At 46.7% G+C, this 22049-nt stretch overlaps 1 protein-coding gene and 1 long non-coding RNA gene across 3 annotated transcripts in view; one reads left to right on the forward strand and one right to left on the reverse strand.

Moving 5' to 3' along the window:
• LOC111151035 (dual serine/threonine and tyrosine protein kinase) overlaps positions 1-16909 on the reverse strand; it is a 50221-nt gene extending 33312 nt beyond the window's left edge. The window contains exon 1 of one of the 2 annotated variants that reach the window (XM_022508752.1): positions 16482-16909. In XM_022508752.1, the coding sequence (XP_022364460.1) occupies positions 16482-16749 (268 nt within the window). In that variant the 5' untranslated portion in view covers positions 16750-16909. The remainder of the gene's footprint in view (positions 1-16481) is intronic. The other variant, XM_022508753.1, reaches the window with a different exon arrangement.
• Positions 340-2678, forward strand: LOC111151036. The gene is made up of 3 exons (XR_002640836.1): positions 340-471; positions 559-601; positions 2468-2678. It is a non-coding gene; the product is annotated as an uncharacterized LOC111151036 (long non-coding RNA).
• Positions 16910-22049: the final 5140 nt, after the last annotated feature.

Raw genomic sequence — 22049 nt, forward strand, 5'->3', positions numbered from 1 at the left:
ATCGCTCTCAGCCATACTTTCTATCCTTTCATCTTTTCCCAGTGCTGCTCGGAAGCTGAGAGGGACATCCAGGTGTAAGCCCACGCTGATGGCCTTCATAACTCCTACAGCAAAAGTTGACACATAAGAAAAAACGAAACCTAAGTGAGCATGGAGAGTGGATAGCTGAGAACTAAAACCAACTCATCACTTTTCAGGACTAGAGGGCGAGATCACAAAACCTCTGAGGCTAAGCCTCAACTCTAGGAAAGCCAGTAAAACATGCTGCCTCAGCCAAAGCCACAGCAGACACACCCCATTAATCATCTGACCCAAATGATCACCCTCCCCTCCATCTCTGTAGTGACAAAAACAGCCACTGCAAATACACCAGCTAGGTTCAAACCACCATAGACCAGTGCAATGGGACAGGCGTGCACTCCACTCAGGTTCTCCGGGCAACGAGTGGACGGAAGAAAATCCTCAGTATGGGTATCGCCATCTGTTTTTCAATATGTCACTATTCAAGCCTTTCACTTCTGCCGCCGGTCTTTAGCTTTCCACTGATTTCCGACATAGGCCTACCAGATTTGAACAAGGGCACGGATGGGACAGAAACAAAGTCAGGGCTAGATGGCTTCCGTCCTTGCCTCTCCCGGGAGGGGTACAGCAAGCAAGAGGAAAAGCAGGGAGGGGGGCAGAGATTGTGACTCCCAGGCTCCACTCCTCACTAGCTCTGTGACTTTGGCAATTCACTTGCGTTTTCTCAGCCTTGGATTTCTCATCTGTGAACTCAGGGAAGGGCATGACATCATTGTTAACATCTTTCCAGTTCTAAAATCCCAAGACGCCATCAGATTTTAACTGGTGCAAGACACACCACTGAGGGGGATGAGTGGTTGGGCTGGTTGTTTTCAATCTTAAATTATCTGTGAATTTAATCTGCAAGCTTTCCCTGGACTATTTTAATAGCAGATCCAAAAGCTGACTGAACTAGCCAGGGGCTCGGAGGACCTACAGAGTGCTGTTTCAGCAGCTCTCTAAAGGAAGAGATTCCAAACGGTGGCCTGACAGTAGGAGGGAGGAAGAAAACCTGCTTCAGAGCTGGAGCAGCTGCCCCACTGACAGTTTAAGGACTTCCGAGTTAATCGAGTTTTCTTTCGTAATTAATCTAACAGCATCTGCATCTGGGGCCGCCAGAAGGGACCCGCAGGGCGTCTCAGTGGGAGCCCATTAACCCCGCCAACACCAGCCAAAGGCAAATTCAACTCACATTGTCTTAAGTGCAAGCCAAGGCTCTTATTTTTATTTATGTATTTTTTGATGCTTCTTAAATACAGATCATCTTGATTAGGGTTACTTCTAAACAAAGGTTTCCAACTAGAAGAGGGAGGAGGAAAGCATCTATAGTAGCAACCCATTCTGTTTGCTTTCCAACACAAGCGGGAGCAAAATACATCCCCAAATATGCCTCTTTGGCTTGCTATTTTAAGCTGGTTATTTTTAAATAAACAGCAGATGCAGGTGAAACTCTGAAAACTGAGCACAAGTTACCCTTTCATAGGAAACATTTACACTTAGAGCAGTACAAGGGAAATGTACCAGGAAGAGAAAGAGAAGTCTAAATCTCTAGAAACCCTTGCTAAGATTTTATTTATTTGACAGACAGAGATCACAAGTAGGCAGAGAGGTAGGCGGCATATGGGGGGGCATGGGGGGGGAAGGCTCCCTGCTGAGCAGAGAGCAGGATGCGGGGCTCCATCCCAAGACCATGAGATCATGACCTGAGCTAAAGGCAGAGGCTTAACCCACTGAGCCGCCCTCACGCACTAGAAACCCTTATCTTAATGCAGACCATTTACCCCTGTTCACAGCAGTCCTCCCGGTACCCTCCCGTAACTGACTCCCCACCCCCAACATCTCTGTCATCAGCTGGAGATGATATTTAAGGTGGTGGCATGGGCCTTTCTGGAGGGTTTTTCCTGGAGGAAAAACATGCATATAAGAGGGATACACCTTATTAAACTTGTTTGTTTTTCTACTGTTAATGTGTCTTTTTATCACAGGGGTGTTGTGGCTAAGGAACTGGAAGGACAAATGAAAAACTATTTTCCTCCCCACAGTTCTATTTACTTAGCTCTTTCTAAGTACATCCCTTAATTTGCTTCATCTCATTTAATGCTCGCAATTCTACCCAACGAGGACTATTATTGTCCCCATTTACAGATGAGGAACCAGCAGCTTGAAAAACAAAACATAACAGAGCCATGTTTCTCCATTTATCTAAGCAGATGAGAGACGGAGCACAGCACAGTGCAGGAGCTGGGCCGAGGTCTCGGGGGCCCAGCTCAACGCCTACGGGTAAACAGGGCCCGTGAAGAGCCGAAGAATATGCCGTCCCAAAGGGTATTTTGAGCTCAAGGGACTGGACACACAACACTATAAGACGGGCATTCTCACCTCCTCCCCCTTTTCTTCCCGAAAGCAGGAGATAAAAACCCCCATCTGGATGGTGAACTCCCTATACCAGAAGTAAAGCAACACTCTTATCATCAGAGACCTGGGGTAGAGGCCAAGAAAAATCAGTACAAATAAGGCTTGTTAAACTAACCCTTATCTTCCTAGCCACTTTTCCACCACTAACTGCCTTACCCCAAGCTCCTCTGTCTTGTCACATTTTCATAACTTACTTCTCTTTGCCCATCCAATTCAGTACATTAAATGTTCAGCTCTGCTTCTTTGGGTCTTCATCTCCTATAGGGATGTTTCCATGTACATTTCCATGTACGTGTAAAATGTAATAAAATGTGTATGCTTCTCTCCTCTGTATCTGTTCGCATCAGTTTAATTCTTAGGCCTGGCTGGGGACTCCAGAAGGACAGAAGAGAAATTTTTCCTCCCCAGTACCCACTACCACATTTTCCCCAGCTTGGAGCCAAACACGATTTGTTGATTGCAGGACCCCAATTTATTTATTTTTTTTAAAGATGTATATATTTATTTGAGAGAGAGAGAGCTCAAGGAGAGGGAGAGAAAGAATCCTCTGGTGGGCTCCGTGCCCAGGAATCCAATGTAAAGTAGGCTGACAGAGTCTCTATGAAAACTCTGTCAAAAACTCTCAAAATTGGGGCACCTGGGTGGCACAATTGGTTGTGCCTCTGCCTTCGGTTCAGGTCATGATCCCAGGGTCTTGGGATAGAGCCCCACACCCAGCTCTTTGCTCAGCAAGAAGCCTGCTTCCCCCTCAACCGCCCCACCCCCCGCCTGCCTCTCTTCCTACTTGTGATCTCTGTCAAATAAATAAACAAAATCTTAAAAAACAAACAAACAAACTCTCAAAATCATGAGGAATAAATAAAGCCTGGGAGAAAAAACACAGTAGCACCATTAGCTGGTGCACATTTTTTTTTTTAAGATTTTATTTATTTATTTGACAGACACGAGTAGGCAGAGAGGCAGGCAGAGAGAGAGGAGGAAGCAGGCTCCCTGCCGAGCAGAGAGCCCAATGCGGGGCTTGATCCCAGAACCCTGGGATCATGACCTGAGCCGAAGGCAGAGGCTTTAACCCACTGAGCCACCCAGGAGCCCCAGCTGGTGCACATTTTTAAAGAAAGTTGTTATTCTAAGATCTCCAGAATACTTTTCTAAAAGAAAAGGGGGGGGGCACCTGGGTGGCTCAATTGGTTGAACATCCAACTCTTTTTTTTTTTTTTTTTTAATATTTTATTTTTTTATTTGACAGAGAGAGATCACAGTAGACAGAGGCAGGCAGAGAGAGAGAGAGAGGGAAGCAGGCTCCCTGCTGAGCAGAGAGCCTGATGCGGGACTCGATCCCAGGACCCTGGGATCATGACCTGAGCCGAAGGCAGTGGCTTAACCCACTGAGCCACCCAGGCGCCCCTGAACATCCAACTCTTGATTTTGGCTCAGGCCATGAGCTCAGGGTTGTGGGGTTGAGCCCCATGTCGGGCACTGCGCTCAGCACAAGGTCTGCTCCAGATTCTCTCCCCCTCCGCATGCATGCTCTCTCTAATAAATAGATAAATCTTTATTTTTTTTAAGATTTTATTTATTCATTTTGAGAGAGAGAGAGAAAGAATGAGCAGAAGGAGTATCAGAGGGAGAAGCAGACTCCCCGCTAAACATGGAGCCCGATGTGCTCAATCCTGGGACTCCAGCATCATGACCTGAGGGGAAGGCAGATGCTTAACTGACTGAGCCAGGCATCCAATAAATAAATCTTTAAAAAAATAAAAATAGGGGCACCTGGGTGGCTCAGTGGGTTAAGCCGCTGCCTTCGGCTCAGGTCATGATCTCAGAGTCGTGGGATCGAGCCCCGCATCGGGCTCTCTGCTCAGCAGGGAGCCTACTTCCTCCTCTCTCTGCCTGCCTCTCTGCCTGCTTGTGATCTCTCTGTCAAATAAATAAATAAAATCTTTAAAAATAAATAAATAAAAAATAAAAAAATAAAAATAAATTTTCAGAGAAACTTTTCATGCTCCTCTTATCAGCTTGTATTATCTTTTGCTTTTGAGGTTAAGACTGTTATAAAAAGGAAGAATTGGAGGGAAGAAATGCTAATGAGCTTTTTATGTCTCTAGTGACCCATTAGGATACTTTTTTTTGGAGTAAGGGCAATGGATCTATGTCAATGCACGTTCTTTGTCTGTTTTCCATTCCCATCACTGGAGAGGTGAGTGAAGGCAGGGTAAGCTGCAGTCCATGGCCAAGGTAGGGAGGGCATGATATGGAGTAGGTGAACGGAGGTGAATGGGACTCTGCCGTGGCTTCTTATACTATTACAACTCACTTGGTTGGCAGGACTTCAGAGTCAACTCAGGTCCCAAAAGTTACCGCTGCAAGCCTTGTTCCTGGCACCCGAGGACTTCCCTCCACTGGGTCCAATTTGTTCACCTCGTTTTTAACAGTGAACTTGTAGTCCTCTCTGAAAGCAAGTGACATGTGCAGGATTTTATGGAGGATTTAATAATTTGCTCAAGTAATCAGTGACACAAACATGCATTTCTACAAATAAGCTGTGAGACATCCATTATTTCTTATGAACTGTATGTGCCAAGAGTAGAGAAAAGGACAAGCGCAGGAGCTGAGAGAAAGAATTCTGCCACGAAACGCTTATTTATCATTCCCACACCAGCTCTGAGCGTCAGCTCAACTTAAAGGATTCTGAATTACAGGGGAGACATTAGGAGCCCAGGAGAATTTAAGGAAAACATACGCCCAGGTAGTCTGGCTTTTGGAATCATCAGGACCAAGTCGTACAAGTACACTGTGGTGGAACAGAATGGTTTTTGGAAATTAGACGTTGAAATGTTCTCAAGGAGCCAAAGCGTTTGTTGGACGCTGAGAAGTCAAGCTGGCAGGAATGTCAGTAGGTTATCCCACGGGGAGGCCACGGTAAGGTCTACGCGTTTTTCAGAAGCAGACGGTCCAGGTACCTGGAAGAGAGAGACGGCTACCCCCGCCCTGCTCCCCGGAAGCTTACACAACGTGGGAGCCCTAGAATGAAGAGCCCACACTCAGCCGCCTACTGACAAGTTCTGTTTTGGGCAAAACTGCTGCTGAGGCTGGTCACGCTGCAGGGGGAACAGAAAGGCAGCGGGCAGCGTAGGTTATGGGAGGCAGAGGTAGAAAAGTTCCTCTGAGGAAGCCAACCCCAAGGTTCACAGAGGGCTTAGCGTCTGTCACTTGGGAGGTAGCCTCTTATACCTCGTAACCCTTAAGAATGACTCCACGATGGGGAGGGGTCAAAAGGACACAGCAACCAGCTCACAAGGGGGCTCAGTGATCAAATCAGGGACAATCAGGCATAAAAATGTTCTTACATAATAGTATGAGATTATAATCCATTGAAGAAATCCATCGAAAAAACTGAATAAAGGGCTAAGCGAAAAAGGAAAAGGAAAACCCTTCCTTACCACGGGAATACCAACTAAGAAATCCGAAAGGATGAAGGATAGGGAAACCTCACTGAGCCAGGTGGGAGGTGTCGATGGGTGCTGAGGTCTAGCGGAAGGCGGTGTTTTCAGGCATGGTATTATCAGGGAAATCTTAGAACACCTCCCACTAAAGACTAATTGATTGAGAAGGGAAAAAATGGTGACTTTAAGGTGGAGAGACCTAGAAGACAGCCACGGGACCAGTGATCAAACTTAACATCTCCAGGGACGGGCGTGGTTGGCATCGGGTACCCCGGATGTGAGGCACATTCCATCACTCGCTAAAAGCTCAGGACCGAGTCTAGTGAGGAAACACCAAACAGATCCAGGTTGCGGGTCATCCTACAGAATATAAAGCCTACCCTTTAAACCTGTCCAAGATCTAAATGCCAAGGAAAGGCCGAGGACCTGTTCCACATTCAGGGAGTCTGAAGAGACATGACAGCCAACGCAACACATGTCGCTGGACAGGATCCTGGATCAGAAAGAAAAAGAGCCATTCTTGGGGACAGTTGGCAAAATGTGAGCAGGGTCCGTGCACCGGACGGTGGCACAGCATCACTGCTCGGGCCCTGGCTTGGGGAGGTGCATGCTGGTTTGGAGACGCAGGTCCTCGCTGCAGAGAATGTCACACTGGGGTGTCACAGAGGAGAGAAGACCACCTACCAACAGTGCGCTTTCGAAGGCTACAGAGAAACAGCAGATACAATAGAGGAAGACAGACAGATTGGGAGGACACCAGTGAACATCAGCAAACACAAAAGCAATAAAATGCTAACAACTGGGGAATCTGCGTGAGGTGCCTACAGAAGTTCTCTGTACAGTTTGGCAACATTTATGTAAATCTGAAATGGTTTCAAAGTAATTTTATTTTAAATGAGCCAGAAGGATACCTAGCAAAGTGTATCCAGTTCTGGATCTCACAGGAAAGGAGATGGAGAGAGAACTGTACTTGACAAACCCCCCCAGGGAAAAGCCCATCAAATACGATCATAACAGAACTGAAATAGGAACCGTTTCTTCACTGTCCCTACCTTCGCCCTGCACATCACCTCCTCTCTCCCTCATCTTCCTGTGATGGTGACCTGTGGGCCGTTCAGAGTCTGGGGAGTTCGAGGTACTAATCTAGGTAAGCAGTTCAGGTTCAGATTTAGAACCCAAATCCTCAAGGCTAAGCAGTACAGACAAACGTGCCCCGGGACCAGAGCTGCTGAAAGTTACAAGCAACCATCCAGCGCACTGAACAAGAAGCCACCAGAAGCCACCAGAAGCTGCATGACCCAGCGCTGTTTGCAGAAGTTCCTTCTGGTTATGCAGCAGGAGGGAACACATCTCCACCTCTTCTTATCCCATAACTACTCATATGCCTCAGTTACAAAGCACGTTTCCAAGCTGGGCAGCAGAACTCCACTTCTCTCCGTGGAGGAAGAGGCTGCGGAGCAGGCCAGTCACTCAGAAGAAACTGAGACAGACTCCCCCAGTGGGAGCCTGAGGAGTAAGAACGGCTTCTCTCCTACTGGCTCTGTCCCCCTATATTTCCCCTTGTACCTGCCTATCTCCAGAATATTAAAGGTTAGGGCTGGGGCACCTGAGTGACTCAGCCGGTTAAGTGTCTGGGTCTTGGTTTTGACTCAGGTCAAGATCTCAGTGGTGTGGGATCGAGCCCTCCACAGGGCTTCACGCTCGGCGAGGAGTAAGCTTGAGATTCTCTCTCTCCCTCTCCCCCTCCGCCTGGCACATTCTCTCTAAAATAAATAAACCTTAAAAAAGGTTGGGGGGCGGTGCATCTGGGTGGCTCAATCAGTTGAACCTTCAACTCGGTTTCTGCTCAGGTCATGATCTCAGGGTCCTGGGATGGAGCCCCATTCAGACTCTGTATTCAACAGGGAGTCTGCTTAGGATTCTCTCTCTCTCTCAAATAAATAAATCTTCAAAAAGTTAAAGCTATAGTATGTTGTACACAATATTCTTTAAAAATACACTCCATATGGGCTCAGACACTGTCCCTCTAATTTAAAATTAGTCTTGAATCTAGCTGCATTTATGACAGGGCCTTCGTCTTTGCTCTGGAAAGTTTGGCTCGATTAAAAAAAAAAAAGTCCTGGGAAATGTAATTTCCGCCCCCATTACATCGAGTGGAAAGGGTAAGAAACACTAAGCTATAAAACATGTCCAGCATAAATAGGCACTAAAATTCTTAATCTGATGAAGCTAAACTCGGACTTTGGACTTTTTTTTTTTAACATCTGAATAAAGACAAAGGATAAAAGCATTTTTTTAAAAAAGTGTGAGATTTGTGTTTTTTTTTTTAAATCAAAGGCTTTCATGAGTACATAACCTAGCAACATTCTTCACGATAGTTTTGAGGCATTATTTGTTAGACAAGTGAAAAGCAAAACAATCCTCCAGTCCCGCTTCCCATCTTCCTGCCCAGAGAACACCACCCCAGGGAACGGAAGCACCTTACAAAGCCCAACTCCAAAGAGAGTTGTGGTCAAAAGGTTCCCACCGCCGCATGGCGCAAGGCTGGGCAGTGTGTCCGAAACATTCACACTGCCTGCCACACTGAAGAAGGCAGAAAAAGGCACTGCACCTGATGGGCACTTCAACCGGGGGCCTACAGGTGACACGAGGAGTCCCCATGTCTGACCAACTTCCCTTCAGAGCATTTGGTTTGGACTTTGGAGGAGTATCCTGTCTAAGGGGGCTTTCTCAGAGAGGCTCGCTGACAGCTCCAAGCAAGGGGCCCATAGCCCCACCAGGGCTACCTCTGTTCTCTATTAAGGTGTCAGATTCCAGGATCCTCGTTTAGCAAAGAACTGAATCCATTTTCTTTTCTTTTTTTTTTTCCTTTCAAGATTTTATTTATTTATTTGACAGAGAGAGAGAGATCACAAGTAGGCAGAGAGGCAGAGAGCCTGATGTGGGGCTCGATCCCAGGACCCTGAGATCATGACCTGAGCCGAAGGCAGAGGCTTAACCCACTGAGCCACCCCGGCGCCCCGAACTGAATCCATCTTCAAGCACAGGGTGGCCTTGACTTAGCCTGGCAACCCTACGGGGCACTCCAGGCAGACCTTTGAGAGTCAAGAAGGAAAACCACATCTCCCACATGGACTCGCCCCTTATCCCTTGCTATGAGTACCGCCACCAGACTCCCGGCACCGCGCAGGAAGCAGAGCCCTTCATTCCCTAGAGGTGAACTACTTTCCTCCAAGAAGCAAGGAGCAAACTCACCTGAGGTCTGAACACCGTTAGGGAGAAAACCACGCGTACCCGCACACCTCATACTCTTCTCGCTGGCCTCCCTCTGAGCAAGCTCGGAGAAAAGATAGCAAGATGAAAGCCTCTCTAACAGTAATCTTTGTGAATGCATTCTGGTTTTGAGCCACACAAACAAGACAATCACAATTACTCCATCAAAGACAAATTGGGGTTGATTTTCCTGAACTCCTGTTAGAAAGTTAGTACAGCATCTCAACCCCTCTTTCTGACAGTGTAATTTGACCTTACCAATCCCCATATGCCTTATCCCATCCCTCAAAGACAGCCCTTGGTTAAGTAGGTAACCAATTTGTAGAAAATCCTCTAGAGGGAACATAACAAAACAAGAATTCCTCTTTCCGTAACATCATCTTGGAGTAACGTCAGCTGGTGGGACAGCGGTTCCCCATTGCGCGTCCTGTGCCCACACTGAATCGGGCATTAATAAGGACCTGTTGAGTGAAGAAACATGAAGGATTTACCTCGCTTGTCACGGTGATGCTCTGGCAGACTGGGATCACATGCAACTCATTCCCTGGGGCATGAAAATCATTTGGGTATCAGCATAGAATGCCGCCTGGTCTATTCAGTCATCTCTCAAATGTGCCATTGTTCTGTTTAGGGGTCCAGCTAGTAAAATGTGGGCAGAAACACACACACCCCTATCTTTAATGGGGAGGAAATGTCCTTCTGAGGTGGGAAAAAGCATCATTCCAATATCTACTAGTCATGGAAATGATGTGACAGGCATTTATTTGCCCACTATGTATAAAACACTACGGCAGGCATTACAGGGGACACGAAGAGGAATAAAACACAGTCTTTACCCTTAGGGGTCCACAAGCTAGTAAGCAGGATAAACAAATATATCCACAGCAACCATGCAAACAACAAAACAACATACATACAAAAGCATGTTCTGTATATCCAGAACCTATAGGAATTGAGCAAAAGGTACAAGGTGAAATTTGCACATTTCCCTTCGACAACGTATTTCTTGAGGTTTTATTTTCAAAAGACTGTTTTTGAGAAGTACGTGTGCTGCGGGAAGTGAGACGGAGAACAGAAGAACAGAGAAATAAAAGGAGGTGCTGGCAAGGCGGACAGAGCAAAACCAAATTTAAAAACCAGAATGGATTTTTGTTTAAATCCATGTTTTCCTTAAAAACCGCTTCCAACGCTGAAGAACTAAACATACTAAAATCAGTGACGACATTTCAGACTAAACTACACACACAGCAAATCTTAGAGGTAATTATGTCTTTTCTTTTAAAGGTAGGCAGGATTACCTACGCCTTTTCACAGTGGGCTGCCCTGTGCCATGGGAAACAGAACATCCCAGGAGGACAAGATTAGGAAGGGAAAGGCTGTGAAGGGAAAGGTGCAAAGAGCCATCGCTCTGGGGGGACAAGGAGGGGCTTCCTCCCAGGGAACAGGAGGTAGCAAAATCAGCAAAGAGGGGCCGAGTGCCCTAAATGTCAGGGACTAGAAAGGGGAATAAGAAGCTGGAGTAGGCAGGGTCATGTTATACTCAATCCAATCAGAGAGTCTCCCACTGAAGTCAATTATGGCTCCATAGCTGGGCTATGACTCATTTGTAACAAAATCTCTCCATTGCCAGGGTGCATTTTATATTCTCATGGCCAGGTCAGAAAAGAACAAGGAGGGAATCACAGAAGCAGAACTGGACTGGGGAGTTTAGAGACGCGGGGCTGAATCTGCCTCCAGCTCAAAACTGCTCCGTCCCACATTCCATCCTTCTGTCCTTCTGCTCCTCTTTTTCTTCCCCCAACCCACCATGCTCCGACCTCCTATTCCAGTGCTCACCAACTACATACACACACACACACTCAAACAGCCGCTTCCATTTAGCACTAAGTATATGCCTGCGCTAAGTGCTTTAAAGTAGATCATCTCTAAATGTCACAACAACTTTGGGATATAGACATTAGCACTCCCTTTTTATGTATGTATGTATTTAGATACAATTCACCCTCTTAAAGTGTCTAATTCAGTCTTTTTTAGCATATTCACAAAGCTGTGCACCCATCACCACAACCTAGTTCTGGAACATTTTCATTCTCCAAAATGAAATCCCACACCATTAGCAGTCACTCCGCATTTTCCTCTCTCCTCATTCGCTGGCAATCACTAACAGACCTTCTATCTTTATGATTTGCCTATTCTGGGCATTTCACACAGATGGAATCATCCGATATACAGCATTTCATACCACTACCATTTCACAGAGGAGGGAGCCAAGACTCAATGAGGTTGAGCAACTTGCCCAAGGCACTCAGTGAATAAGAGGCTGAACTACAAGAGGAAACCCAGTCTGATTCCAGTGCTTTTCAACCACTATCAAGTCACTTCCATAGAGGAAGAAAATTGAGAGAGAAAGCGAAAGTTTCCAACCTGCTTGGGGTCATGAAAGTCAGACCTAAGAACCACATCCCCACAGAGGTTACACCGAAGAGTCAAATCTGATCAGGGCGAACTACTTTCTAGAAAGCACACCTATCCCAGTCTCTGGCTGTTTCACCCCACAACCTGACGTCCCACCATGCAGCCCCAGGAAGAAGGCAGCTCCATGAAACCAGGCTTTAAACAATCACCTCTCTCCCCAATTTTCTGTCTCGCCCCCAGTGTCTCTGCCACTTAATTACCATACTGATTTCCGTCTAAAGAGTCCAAGAAAAATGTCTATTTCAATTAAGTGTACTACTGCTCTCCCTCTTCTTTTAAATTCTGGCAACCAGTTTATACTAGGAGTGAAAAAGAAGGCAAAGAATGTTGGACAAACTAAGCGGTTTGCTAACCAAAGGCAAAAAGCTATAAAAACCTAAGAATTGTAAATCCCATGAAATGCCTATAATCTAGCCATACCTTAGCTCTCTGCCATTTTTCTGCCTTAGGTATTGCCTGAGTATATGACTGACATCAGATGGTCCCTTTCTAGAGGACCAACTTCAGGTCCTCCTCGTCCTTTTCATCCCTCCAACAGAAACAAATAACAGGTGCACTGTAATGATGATAATTATAATTCTTTTTTCTTTCTTTTTTTTTTTTTAAGATTTTATTTATTTATTTGACAGACAGAGATCACAAGTAGGCAGAGAGGCAGGCAGAGAGAGAGGAGGAAGCAGGCTCCCCGCCGAGCAGGGAGCCCGATGTGGGGCTCGATCCCAGGATCCTGGGATCATGACCTGAGCTGAAGGCAGAGGCTTTAACTCACTGAGCCACCCAGGCGCCCCTCTTTTTTTTTTTTTTAAGATTTTATTTATTTATTTGAGAGAGAGCATGAGAGAGCACGAGAGGGAGGAGGGTCAGAGGGAGAAGCAGAGTCCCCGCTGAGCAGGGAGGCTGATGCGGGACTCAATCCTGAGACTCTGGGAACATGACCTGGGCTGAAGACAGTCACTTAACCAACTGAGCCACCCAGGTGCCCTCTTTTTTCTTTCTTAAGAGAAAAGTATAGATGGGAAAGACTGATTCCCACCAGCCTAAGGCCACAGTCAATGTCTTTATTTGACTCTTTTTGTCCCCTATACCAGATACTTAAATGTTTACTGAGTAACTATGGAATAGTATGATCTACCTATAATACCTACACAGCACAGTAACAGGCACTATGCTAAACATGCACAGTACCATGTATTAACTCCCAACAACGTAAGGGCAAGCACTACTGTTAGAATCCCCGGGGCCAGACGAGGAAACTGGCACAGCACAGCTGTGCTGTGCCCAAGGTCATCCAGTCATGAAGGAGTGGAAACAGGACCGAAGGAATGCAGCACAGAGGACAGCATTCCAACTAGACACATTTGAGTCATTCCAACATCTTCGTATGTTTATGATCCGCTACAACAGCTAAGAAATCTGTTGGATCACAAAACAAGAAAAATACTTTTCCCTCTGCTACTTTGTAACACTCCGTTCTGACTTTTTTCAAAGAACTTCTCAAAACCTTTATCTCATTACTTCTGAAGCCTCTGACAGAGGAAAATAACAGATAAAAGGGCTCTCATCCCCTGGAGTTTGGTGAAAAGAAGCCAACGATCTGGGCAGCAGAGGAGGAATGGAATTTTTACTTGTAATTCAGTCTGCTTTGCACGGGGCAGGCAAAGGTACTTTTTAGCTCCTAAAACATCATGTACATTATATACTCTCTAAACTGCCTCCAAAGAATACAAAACTGTCAAAATTAAGGAGAAAGCGTTATTTTGGGGTCCTTCCCATCTCCTCCGTGGTTAAAAGTGATATAATAAAAATCCGGAGTTAACTGATGGATCCTCAGTTGCTCAAATACTATACTACATCCAACCTAGAAGCACACTTCCACTCTGCAATGATGATTAAAGCCTTGTAGAAGGGGCACCTGGGTGGCTCAGTCAGTTATGGGTCTGCCTTCGGCTCGGGGTCCTGGGATAGAGTCCCAGGGTGGGCTCCCTGCTCAGCGGGAAGTCTGCTTGTCCCTCAACCACTACCCCCACATGTGCACGTTCCCTCCCACTCTCTCTCTAAATAAATAAATAAAATCTTTAAAAAAAATTTTTTTTAATTAAAAAAAAGCAAAAAACCCTTCCAGAGATTTACTAGGTTAGGAATTGACTGTTCCTTTCACTCATATGTGGAACTGAAAAAACAAACAAAAAGGGCAAAGCGGGGCTTCTGGGTGGCTCAATCCTAAAAGCGTCTGCCTTTAGCTCAGGTCATGATCCCAGGGGTCCTGGGATCGAGCCCTGCATCAGGCTCTCTGTTCAGCAGGAAGCCTGTTTCTCCCTCTCCCACTCCTCTTGCTTGTGTTCCCTCTCTCACTGTCTCTTTCTCCGTCAAATAAATAAATATCTTAAAAAAAAAAAAAAAAAAGAAAGAAAGAAAAGAAATGGGCAAAGTAAAAAAAAAAGAGACAAAACAGAAGTGGTGATTGCCAGAGAGGAGGGGTTGGGTAAAATAGATAAAGGGAATTAAAGAAAGTTCTTTTTGAGTGTTCCTGTTCTTAATATTCCAAGTTCCCATTCAGAAACCAACATTCGCAAAAGAAAGTTGAGACAGCCTGTGAGTGAACTTGACCTTGCAGAGATAGCCTGTAAAAGGAGAAAACAAGAGCTAGTTGTCTTCTAAGGAGCAGTTTCTACTTTCCAACACAGTGACCTAAACAGCTGGAAAAATGGCATTCTCCAAATATACATAGTAAGTGCCACCTCACTAATTTTCCCTGATACCAGCTCATTTTTACCTCCAAAGACAAAACTGTCCATACTGAAAGGAATGGAAGCATTTTATGGAACAAAATCAAATTGTTCCCAGTCCAGTCATCAGCACGCTACCCTGGTTTTTATTTCAGATGGACAGACTCCAGAGGGTGAAGAGAATTAGTTCAATACAATACGCAAAGATTAGTTCATGATGCAGTCAACTAGAAAAGCCAATGAGGCAAAATACAAAGGGTACATTTGTCTTTCTTAACTTGCCTTTTAAAAAATAAAAATAAGAGCACGTCAAAGTTCCTTGAAAACCTCCATCTCTCTGATTTTTTTTTTCAGTAGTGATTCTAAAATAAATAGTTGTTTTAAAGTAACAGCAATAGAGGACTCTTTTAGGTAAGCTATAAGAAAAACTAGTGAGCAGGGAAGCTGCTGGAAAGCACTGCTGGAGGAAGAGGTGAAAGTAGAAATTCTGAGGATCAACTCTGACAACATCAGCCCGTCTTGCCAGTTCTCTGACAGCCTTTATAGGTCCGTTTTCAGAACAGCAAATCTCTGGGCATACAATGCCAAAACCACCCCTCCAGAAACGCTATCATGCCATTCCTCCCATGCTTATTACATCCAGGCCAACTAAATGGAACAGTATTGTTTAAGATCATATCAGAATCTTGCTACCTTACTTTGATCACCATTTCTGGAGTCTCAGACAACTTTAAGATATCAAACAGGCAACTTTGGAAATGCAGGACCCAACACACAAACTCTGAAGACTTCAACAATCTGTCCTGAGCCTCTTGTTCAAGTGTGCTATTGGCATCTAAATGTGTGCTTTAGGGCACCTGGGTAGCTCAATCGTTCGGTGTCTGCCTTCCGCTCAGGTCATGATCCCGGGCTCCTGGGATCGAGCCCCGCATCCGGCTCCCTGCCTGGCGGGAAGCCTGCTTCTTCCTCCTTCTCCCACTGTCCCTGCTTGTGTTCCTGCTCTTGCTGTCTCTCTGTCAAATAAATAAAATCTTTAAAAAATAAAATAAATGTGTGCTTCCCAAAGTGTCTCTGTAGACCATTTGCAACAGAACCCCCAGTGGCATTCCATGTTTAGATCCTCAGGATCCACCCAGAAAACCCACGCTATCTGTGGGGCAGAGCATGAGACATTTTTAATGCTAATTTGGTTTCAGTGCACATTTAAGTTTGAGAGTCACTAAATTAAACCCCCTGACTTATTTGCTATGTTGGCCCCAGGGTACTTGCCCACATGGGATGCCAGTCCCCTTCTCCCTTCCAATCTATTTCCTAATTAGACGCAATACTTAACAAACCCTCCGGTTCCCCCACCAACAGCAGTTGAAGAGGAAGCGAAAAATCAGAAAAGATCAAAGCTCCTGCAGGATTTTCAGTGCTTCTGGAACTCCAGCACACCCCGGGGAGAATCAAAGCAAGAACGCTCAGCACCACAACCACCAACAAACCCGATCCCTTCCCTCTCTAACTTCTTCACCAGAAGCACGAGCAACCGCTGGCACCCCTCAGACAGTACTTGCTTCAGCGATCCAACCCCGTTTAGAGTACAGTCCTACTTCTTCACAGACTTGCCACGCGATTGGTGCAAAAGCCCTGCACATAATCACACACGCGCGCACAACACACACAATCCACGCCAGTTCCCTGGCCTCCTCCGGCTCCCGGGGCTCCCCGCCTGCTGCTCTTCCTCTGCCTGCCCACTTCTCCATCCCTACGCGGGTCTCCGACCACGGCGGCCCACCCCCCACTCGGAGCGACCCTCCCCGTTCCCCGGGGGACCCCGGCCATTGCGCACCGCCCGCTGGCCCGGCACCCCGCAGCCCGCTCCCGGAGCTCCGGGCGGCCCCCGCGCGCCCCTCGCCCACCCCCGCCCCGAGGGATGCCCGCCCACGGCCTCGCCGAACCAGACGGCCCAGGCCCGGTGGCCCCGCCACGCCGCCCCGCTCCCACTTTCCGCCCCTTCCCGGCCTGTTCTGCAGGGACAGGGGTGCGGTCCGCCCTCCAGCTGGCCCCCCCCCAGCCCTGTCTCCGCCGCCGCTGCCCTCCTTACCCGCCTGCAGCCCGGGCTCGGCGACGTCGCCGGCAGGGCCGCGCTCGGCCCCGCCGCCGCCGCCCGTGGGGGAGGAGGGACAACTGTGGCTGTGGGAGCACTTGATGTCGCGGAAGAACTTCTGGGTTTCGCGCAGGTTCTGCCGCAGACGTCCCAGGTAGCGGCGGTAGCGGCCAAAGCCCCGGCACAGCTCGCGGATCATTCCGCCGCCGCCCGGGCCGGGACCCGAGACGGGCTCGCTCCCCCACGGCAACCCGTCGCCCTCCATCTCTCCAGCCTCCTCTGTCCGGCCGGCTCGGTCCCCGGCCCGCTGGCCCCCGCTTCCCTGCTCCCCGCCCCCCTCCCCACCCCAGCGCTTCGGGGGAGGAGGAATCCGCCTCCCGACGCCCCCGCCTGCAGTCGGCCGGGCTTCCAACCTCCGTCACCGCCGCTGAAAACAAACCAACCCGCAGTGCGCCGCCAGCGGAACCTTTGTCTCCACTCTCCGGGAGAGTGAGGGAAGGATCACTGGGACGCGCAGTCCCTTTGCGGGGTCTCCTGGGACTTGTAGTCTGGGCCGGCCGAGCTTCGAAACCTGGAGATGGTGGATGGGGCTGATTCCCCGTGGACCCTCACCGGTTCTTGTTATCACACGCTCTCCTCATTTCAAAACGTGTTCCCGCGCCCTGCATGGAGACGAGAGAGAGGAGGCTGCAGAATCCGGCGTCAGTAGAAGTGGGGTGTCTTACTGAAATCAGAATAAAAGATTTCAATAGCAAAGAGAAGGAAGGAAACAAGACGGAGGCCAGTAATACCTCCATGACTGCCCTAAATGGTTCTCACTTTCCTGATACAGTAGATACTGGGGAATCTGCTGAAAATACCCTAGAAATAGGGAAACGTTCCTGTTTGTATTGCGTCCCCTTCTTCTGACTTTCCTTCTCCAGGTAAAGGGGGATGTGAAAGGGTTCTTAAAGAGCTTTAAGCTGAAGTTCTTTGGTTTCTGGAAGTCAAGGGACTGGGCTGGGTAAGGGGAAGTTGAGGTTTGCAGCTTTTCAAACCAGTTCTGATCATCTTAACTTGGCTTCTGCGAATATAGGCTTTTATTGACACAGACTGCCATGGAGCCCTGGATACAGGAAAAACACAAAACCGAGCAACCACCTCTTTTTCGCCTGCTGCTTTCTCCTCTCTTCTTCAGGCACAGTGCCCTCCTTTCTTTCTTGCTGTAGAAAAACCCGATCTTTCATCCAGGCCACACCTGTGCTCCAACAGGGTGGATGGTGTAGTTCAATTGAATTTAAGAAGAGACTTAAGTTTGACCCTGAATTCCTCTGTCTTGTCTTGGACCTACGAAGCGAGGGCTTGGACTAGTTGATCTTCAAGCCCTTTTGGCTCTAAAATTTTTAAGTCTTGTTTCAAAATGTTTGCTTCTGTCTCCCAGCCTTTCATCCCTTGAGTGCAAGTGCATTTAGCGAAGTGATGTCATGATAATTGGGCTAATTCAATGTAAAATGTGAAGGCATTACATTTCCAGGGGCTTTTAGGAGCTTATAAAAAGGGGTCACCATTTCACACGAGTCTCCGCTTGGTAAGTGGGTGTAAAAGACCATAGGTCAGGAGGGAGCCTCAAATTCTTTCTCATGTCCTCCCTCCCTTTTAAACTTGCTCACACATTCTCCACTGGCCACTCCTCATTTCTCAAGACCTCCATGCAGGTCTTGAGACTAAAAGACTCAGTAAAACACGAATGAAAATGCAAAATGGAAATACAAGACTGTTTAAAAGAAGCAGCTGCAGGGGTGCCTGGCTGGTGTACTTGGTTGAGCACCCAACTCTGGCTCAGGTCATGATCTCAGGATCCTGGGATCGAGCCCCACATCGGGCTCCGCACCCCACAAAGTCTGCTTGAGATTCTCTCTCTCCTTGTTCCTCTGACCCTCCTGCGTGGAAATCATCAGGGAGAGCATTATGTCAAGTAAAGACCATGGAGCTCATTCTTTTATTTATTTATAGGTATACTTTTTTACGTAGGGCCTGAACTCAGAACCCTGAGATGGAGACCTGAGCTGAGACCAAGAGTCAGTCAACTGACTGAGCCACCCACATGCCCCTGCTCGTTCTTTAAAAAACTATTCACTAGTACTTTATTTTTAAAATAAGTAATATAAGACTGTAGTATAAAGTGCACAAGCTACAAAGGTTATACAGGGAAAACTAAGTCTTTCTTCTACTTCCTGTCTCCCAGTCACCTAGTTCTCCTCCCAGGAGGTAACCCTGTTGCAGATATAGGAATGTACCTTTAAACTCAATTGAGAGCATACTATTCTGCCCTTACAGACTCTTGCACACCAGAATATAAAGATCTGCCTCATTCTTTTTAGCTGTATAATATGCTACCATGTGGATTGGTATGGTTTATTTAACAAGTCCTCTGCTGACTGGGTGGCTCAGTTGGTTAAACAACTGCTTTCAGCTCAGGTCATGATCCCAGAGTCCTGGGATCGAGCCCCACATCAGGCTCCCTGCTCCACAGGAAGCCTGCTTCTCCCTCTCCCACTCCCCCTGTTTGTGTATCCTCTCTCTCTGTCAAATAAATAAATAACTTTAAAAAAAAAAAAAAAAAGCATCCATCTTTCTCCAGGACTCTGGGATCTATCCCCACATTGGGCTCCCAGCAGGGAGGCTGCTTCCCCCTGTTCCTGTGCTCCTCCCCCTGCTTGTGCTCTCATTCTCTGTCAAATAAATAAATAAAACGTAAAAAAAAAAAAAAAGGTCCCCTACTGATGGGCCTGTGGGTTTTTTGCAGTCTTTTGCTACTACAAACAATGCTACCATAAGGAAACTTATACATACATAATTTAGAAATTTGAATATGTGTATGTCTCATCTCTATTTTTGCTTTGCTGAGGAAAGCCATCCTTTGTTTCCTGCTCCTTAAAATCTTAAAAACGCAAAAGTCAGTGAACTCTTCCTAAATCCCAATCAGCTACACGTAAAAACACATATTTTATTCAAATATCTAAGGACAAACGGAGGAGAATAAAGATTTGAGCGGTATCAAGAGAGAACTTAAGTTAGAATAGGAAAACGTTGCTCAAAAGTGAGGGGAGTTAGGGCAGTTAATGAGAACGAACACACAGATCTGCTTTTGTTCCCTCCTACAACACCACAAAAATGACAGTAGTGGGTTTTTTTAAATGTGAACCCACAATAATGAGAGGAGCCAGTAGGAAAAACAAAAACAAAAAAAGGGAGAAGGTAGAAAGCAAATAGACATGTATTAACTAAGTTAACCTGCAGAAACCTGAACCTTAAATCCAAAGTGGAAAAAGCCGAGGCCCAACCTGATTTGTACCTGCCCAGTCCCTCAAGTCTCCAGACTTGGTGGTGGTGGCTCCCTGCACCCTCTCTCCCCGCACCCCTTCTGCTCACCAGAGAGGTATAGGACAGCAAGGGCTGTTACCTACAGGTGATACCCTGGGCAGGGATTAAAATAAGAATTCCAAGAGCTGTTCAAGATGGCCAGGTTACCTCTCCCTTTTTCAATGGCTGTGCTCCTTCCTCTAAAAGAAGACTGAAGTATTTATTCTCCAGAGAGGGTCGAAGAGGTGTCTCTGTGTAATAAGTGGGAGATAACTGGATTTATGGATATTGGATGCTCAGATCCCCAGGCCTTTCCCTCCATTCAGTTCCTACGTCTCTGGCTACCAGACATTTACCTTCCAGAGAGGAAATGCGACGTGTCTTCTTCGAGGACTCTGACCAACCCAAGAGGAAAAGCCCAAAGATACATCAGAACAGAGACTTTGGGGCACCTGGGTGGCTCAGTCGGTTGAGCATCTGCTTTCAGCTCTGGTCGTGATCCTGGGGTCCTGGTGAAAGGGTCCGTAGACAAAAGGACGAGACTGACACAAAATGAAAGTTAAGCAGGGCTTTATTTCGAGCCAAGCATCGAGAATCAAGCTGACCGGCCAGGGCCGTCTCTTGCAAAGAGGCGACCCCTCCCAGCCTCACAGACTAACTTTTATAGAGTGAAGGCCATGTGGTTGAGCCTGGCCACACACAGGTGGCCAACTGAATTACAATTCACCCTATAGTAGTTATTTGAACTAGCCTATCACTCTGGTCAGAATTGGCGCCCAAAAGGCAGGGCCCACATTTTTGGGTGGTTAGCGAGGTGCTTTCCTGATTGGATGTCTCCACCTGGCCGAACACATCCTTGGCGGGTAGGGAGGTAATACGTGCGCTTTCCCTTGATTGGAAGTTTCCACCTGGCTGGACACGTCCTTGTATCTGGACTCCGTTATCCGTGCCCAGCCTGACATGTCCTGGTATCTGTGCTCCGTTATTGGGGGCTATTTGGCCGTATTTCACCAGTTCTATTTCTAAGCGCTTTCCTCTTGGGGGAAGGGGCAGGTTCAATCTAAGTTTACTGCATAAACAACAAAATGGCTCCCTCTGGCTAAGTAGGCCCTTACACTGGGATCCAGCCCCGAATCTGGCTCCGCATCTGGCTCCCTTGCTCGGTGGGGAGCCCGCTTATCCCGCTCCTCCCAGCTCCTGCTCTCCCTTGCTACCTTTGCCTCTGTTTTTCAAATAAATAATAAAATCTTTTTAAAAAATAAAAGTAAAAAATTTCGAGTCCCACATTGGGCTCTCTGCTCAACGGAGAGTCTGCTTCCCGCTCTCTCTCTCTGCCTGCCTCTCTGCCTGCTTGTGATCTCGGTCTCTGTCAAATAAATAAATAAAATCTTAAAAAAAAAAAAAGAAGTTAAAAAATAAATAAAATAAAATGTTTTAAAAATAAAGAACAGGTTTTTTTTTAATTTTATTTATTTATTTTGGCAGAGAGAGATCACAAGTAGGCAGAGAGGCAGGCAGAGAGAGAGGGAAGCAGGCTCCCCGCTGAGCAGACAGCCTGATGCGGGACTCGATCTCAGGACCCTGAGACCACGACCTGAGCTGAAGGCAGAGACTTTAACCCACTGAGCCCCCCAGGTGCCCAAGAACAGATTTTTTAAATTCAGATGTAATTGACATTAAAGTTTATGTTAGTTTCAGGTATACAACATAATGATTCAATATTTGTACATATTCAACATAAGTCTAGTTAACATCCATTACCATACCTAAAGAATTTTTTCTTCTGATGAGAACTTTTGAGACTTACTCTCTTAGCAACTTTCAAATATGTGATACAGTATTATTAGCACCAGTCACCATGCTGTAGGTGACATCCCTGTGACTTATTTGTTTCACATCTGGACGTTTGCTTCTTTTGACTCCTTTTACCTATTTTGTCCCATCCCCCTACTCTACCTCTTGCAACCACCAATCCAGAGCACAGATTTTTTTTTTTTTTTTTTTTGGCTTGTTCACTGCTCTCTCTCTAGCACCCAGAACAATGTCTGTGACTTAGTAGGTGTTCCTTGGACATTTGTCAATGAATGTTCACTGTAGATATTTTTAAATACTCAGGACAGCACAAAGGAGAACATAAACACTACTCATATTTTTATTATCCAGTAAGAACAAGTTCCTCTTGGAACTATGACAAGTTCCTCTTGGTTAGATGATCTGATTTCT

This window comes from Enhydra lutris, unplaced genomic scaffold (genome assembly GCF_002288905.1).
Source record: "Enhydra lutris kenyoni isolate GAN:26980312 unplaced genomic scaffold, ASM228890v2 scaffoldscaffold25, whole genome shotgun sequence".
Taxonomy (NCBI): Eukaryota; Metazoa; Chordata; class Mammalia; order Carnivora; family Mustelidae; genus Enhydra; species Enhydra lutris.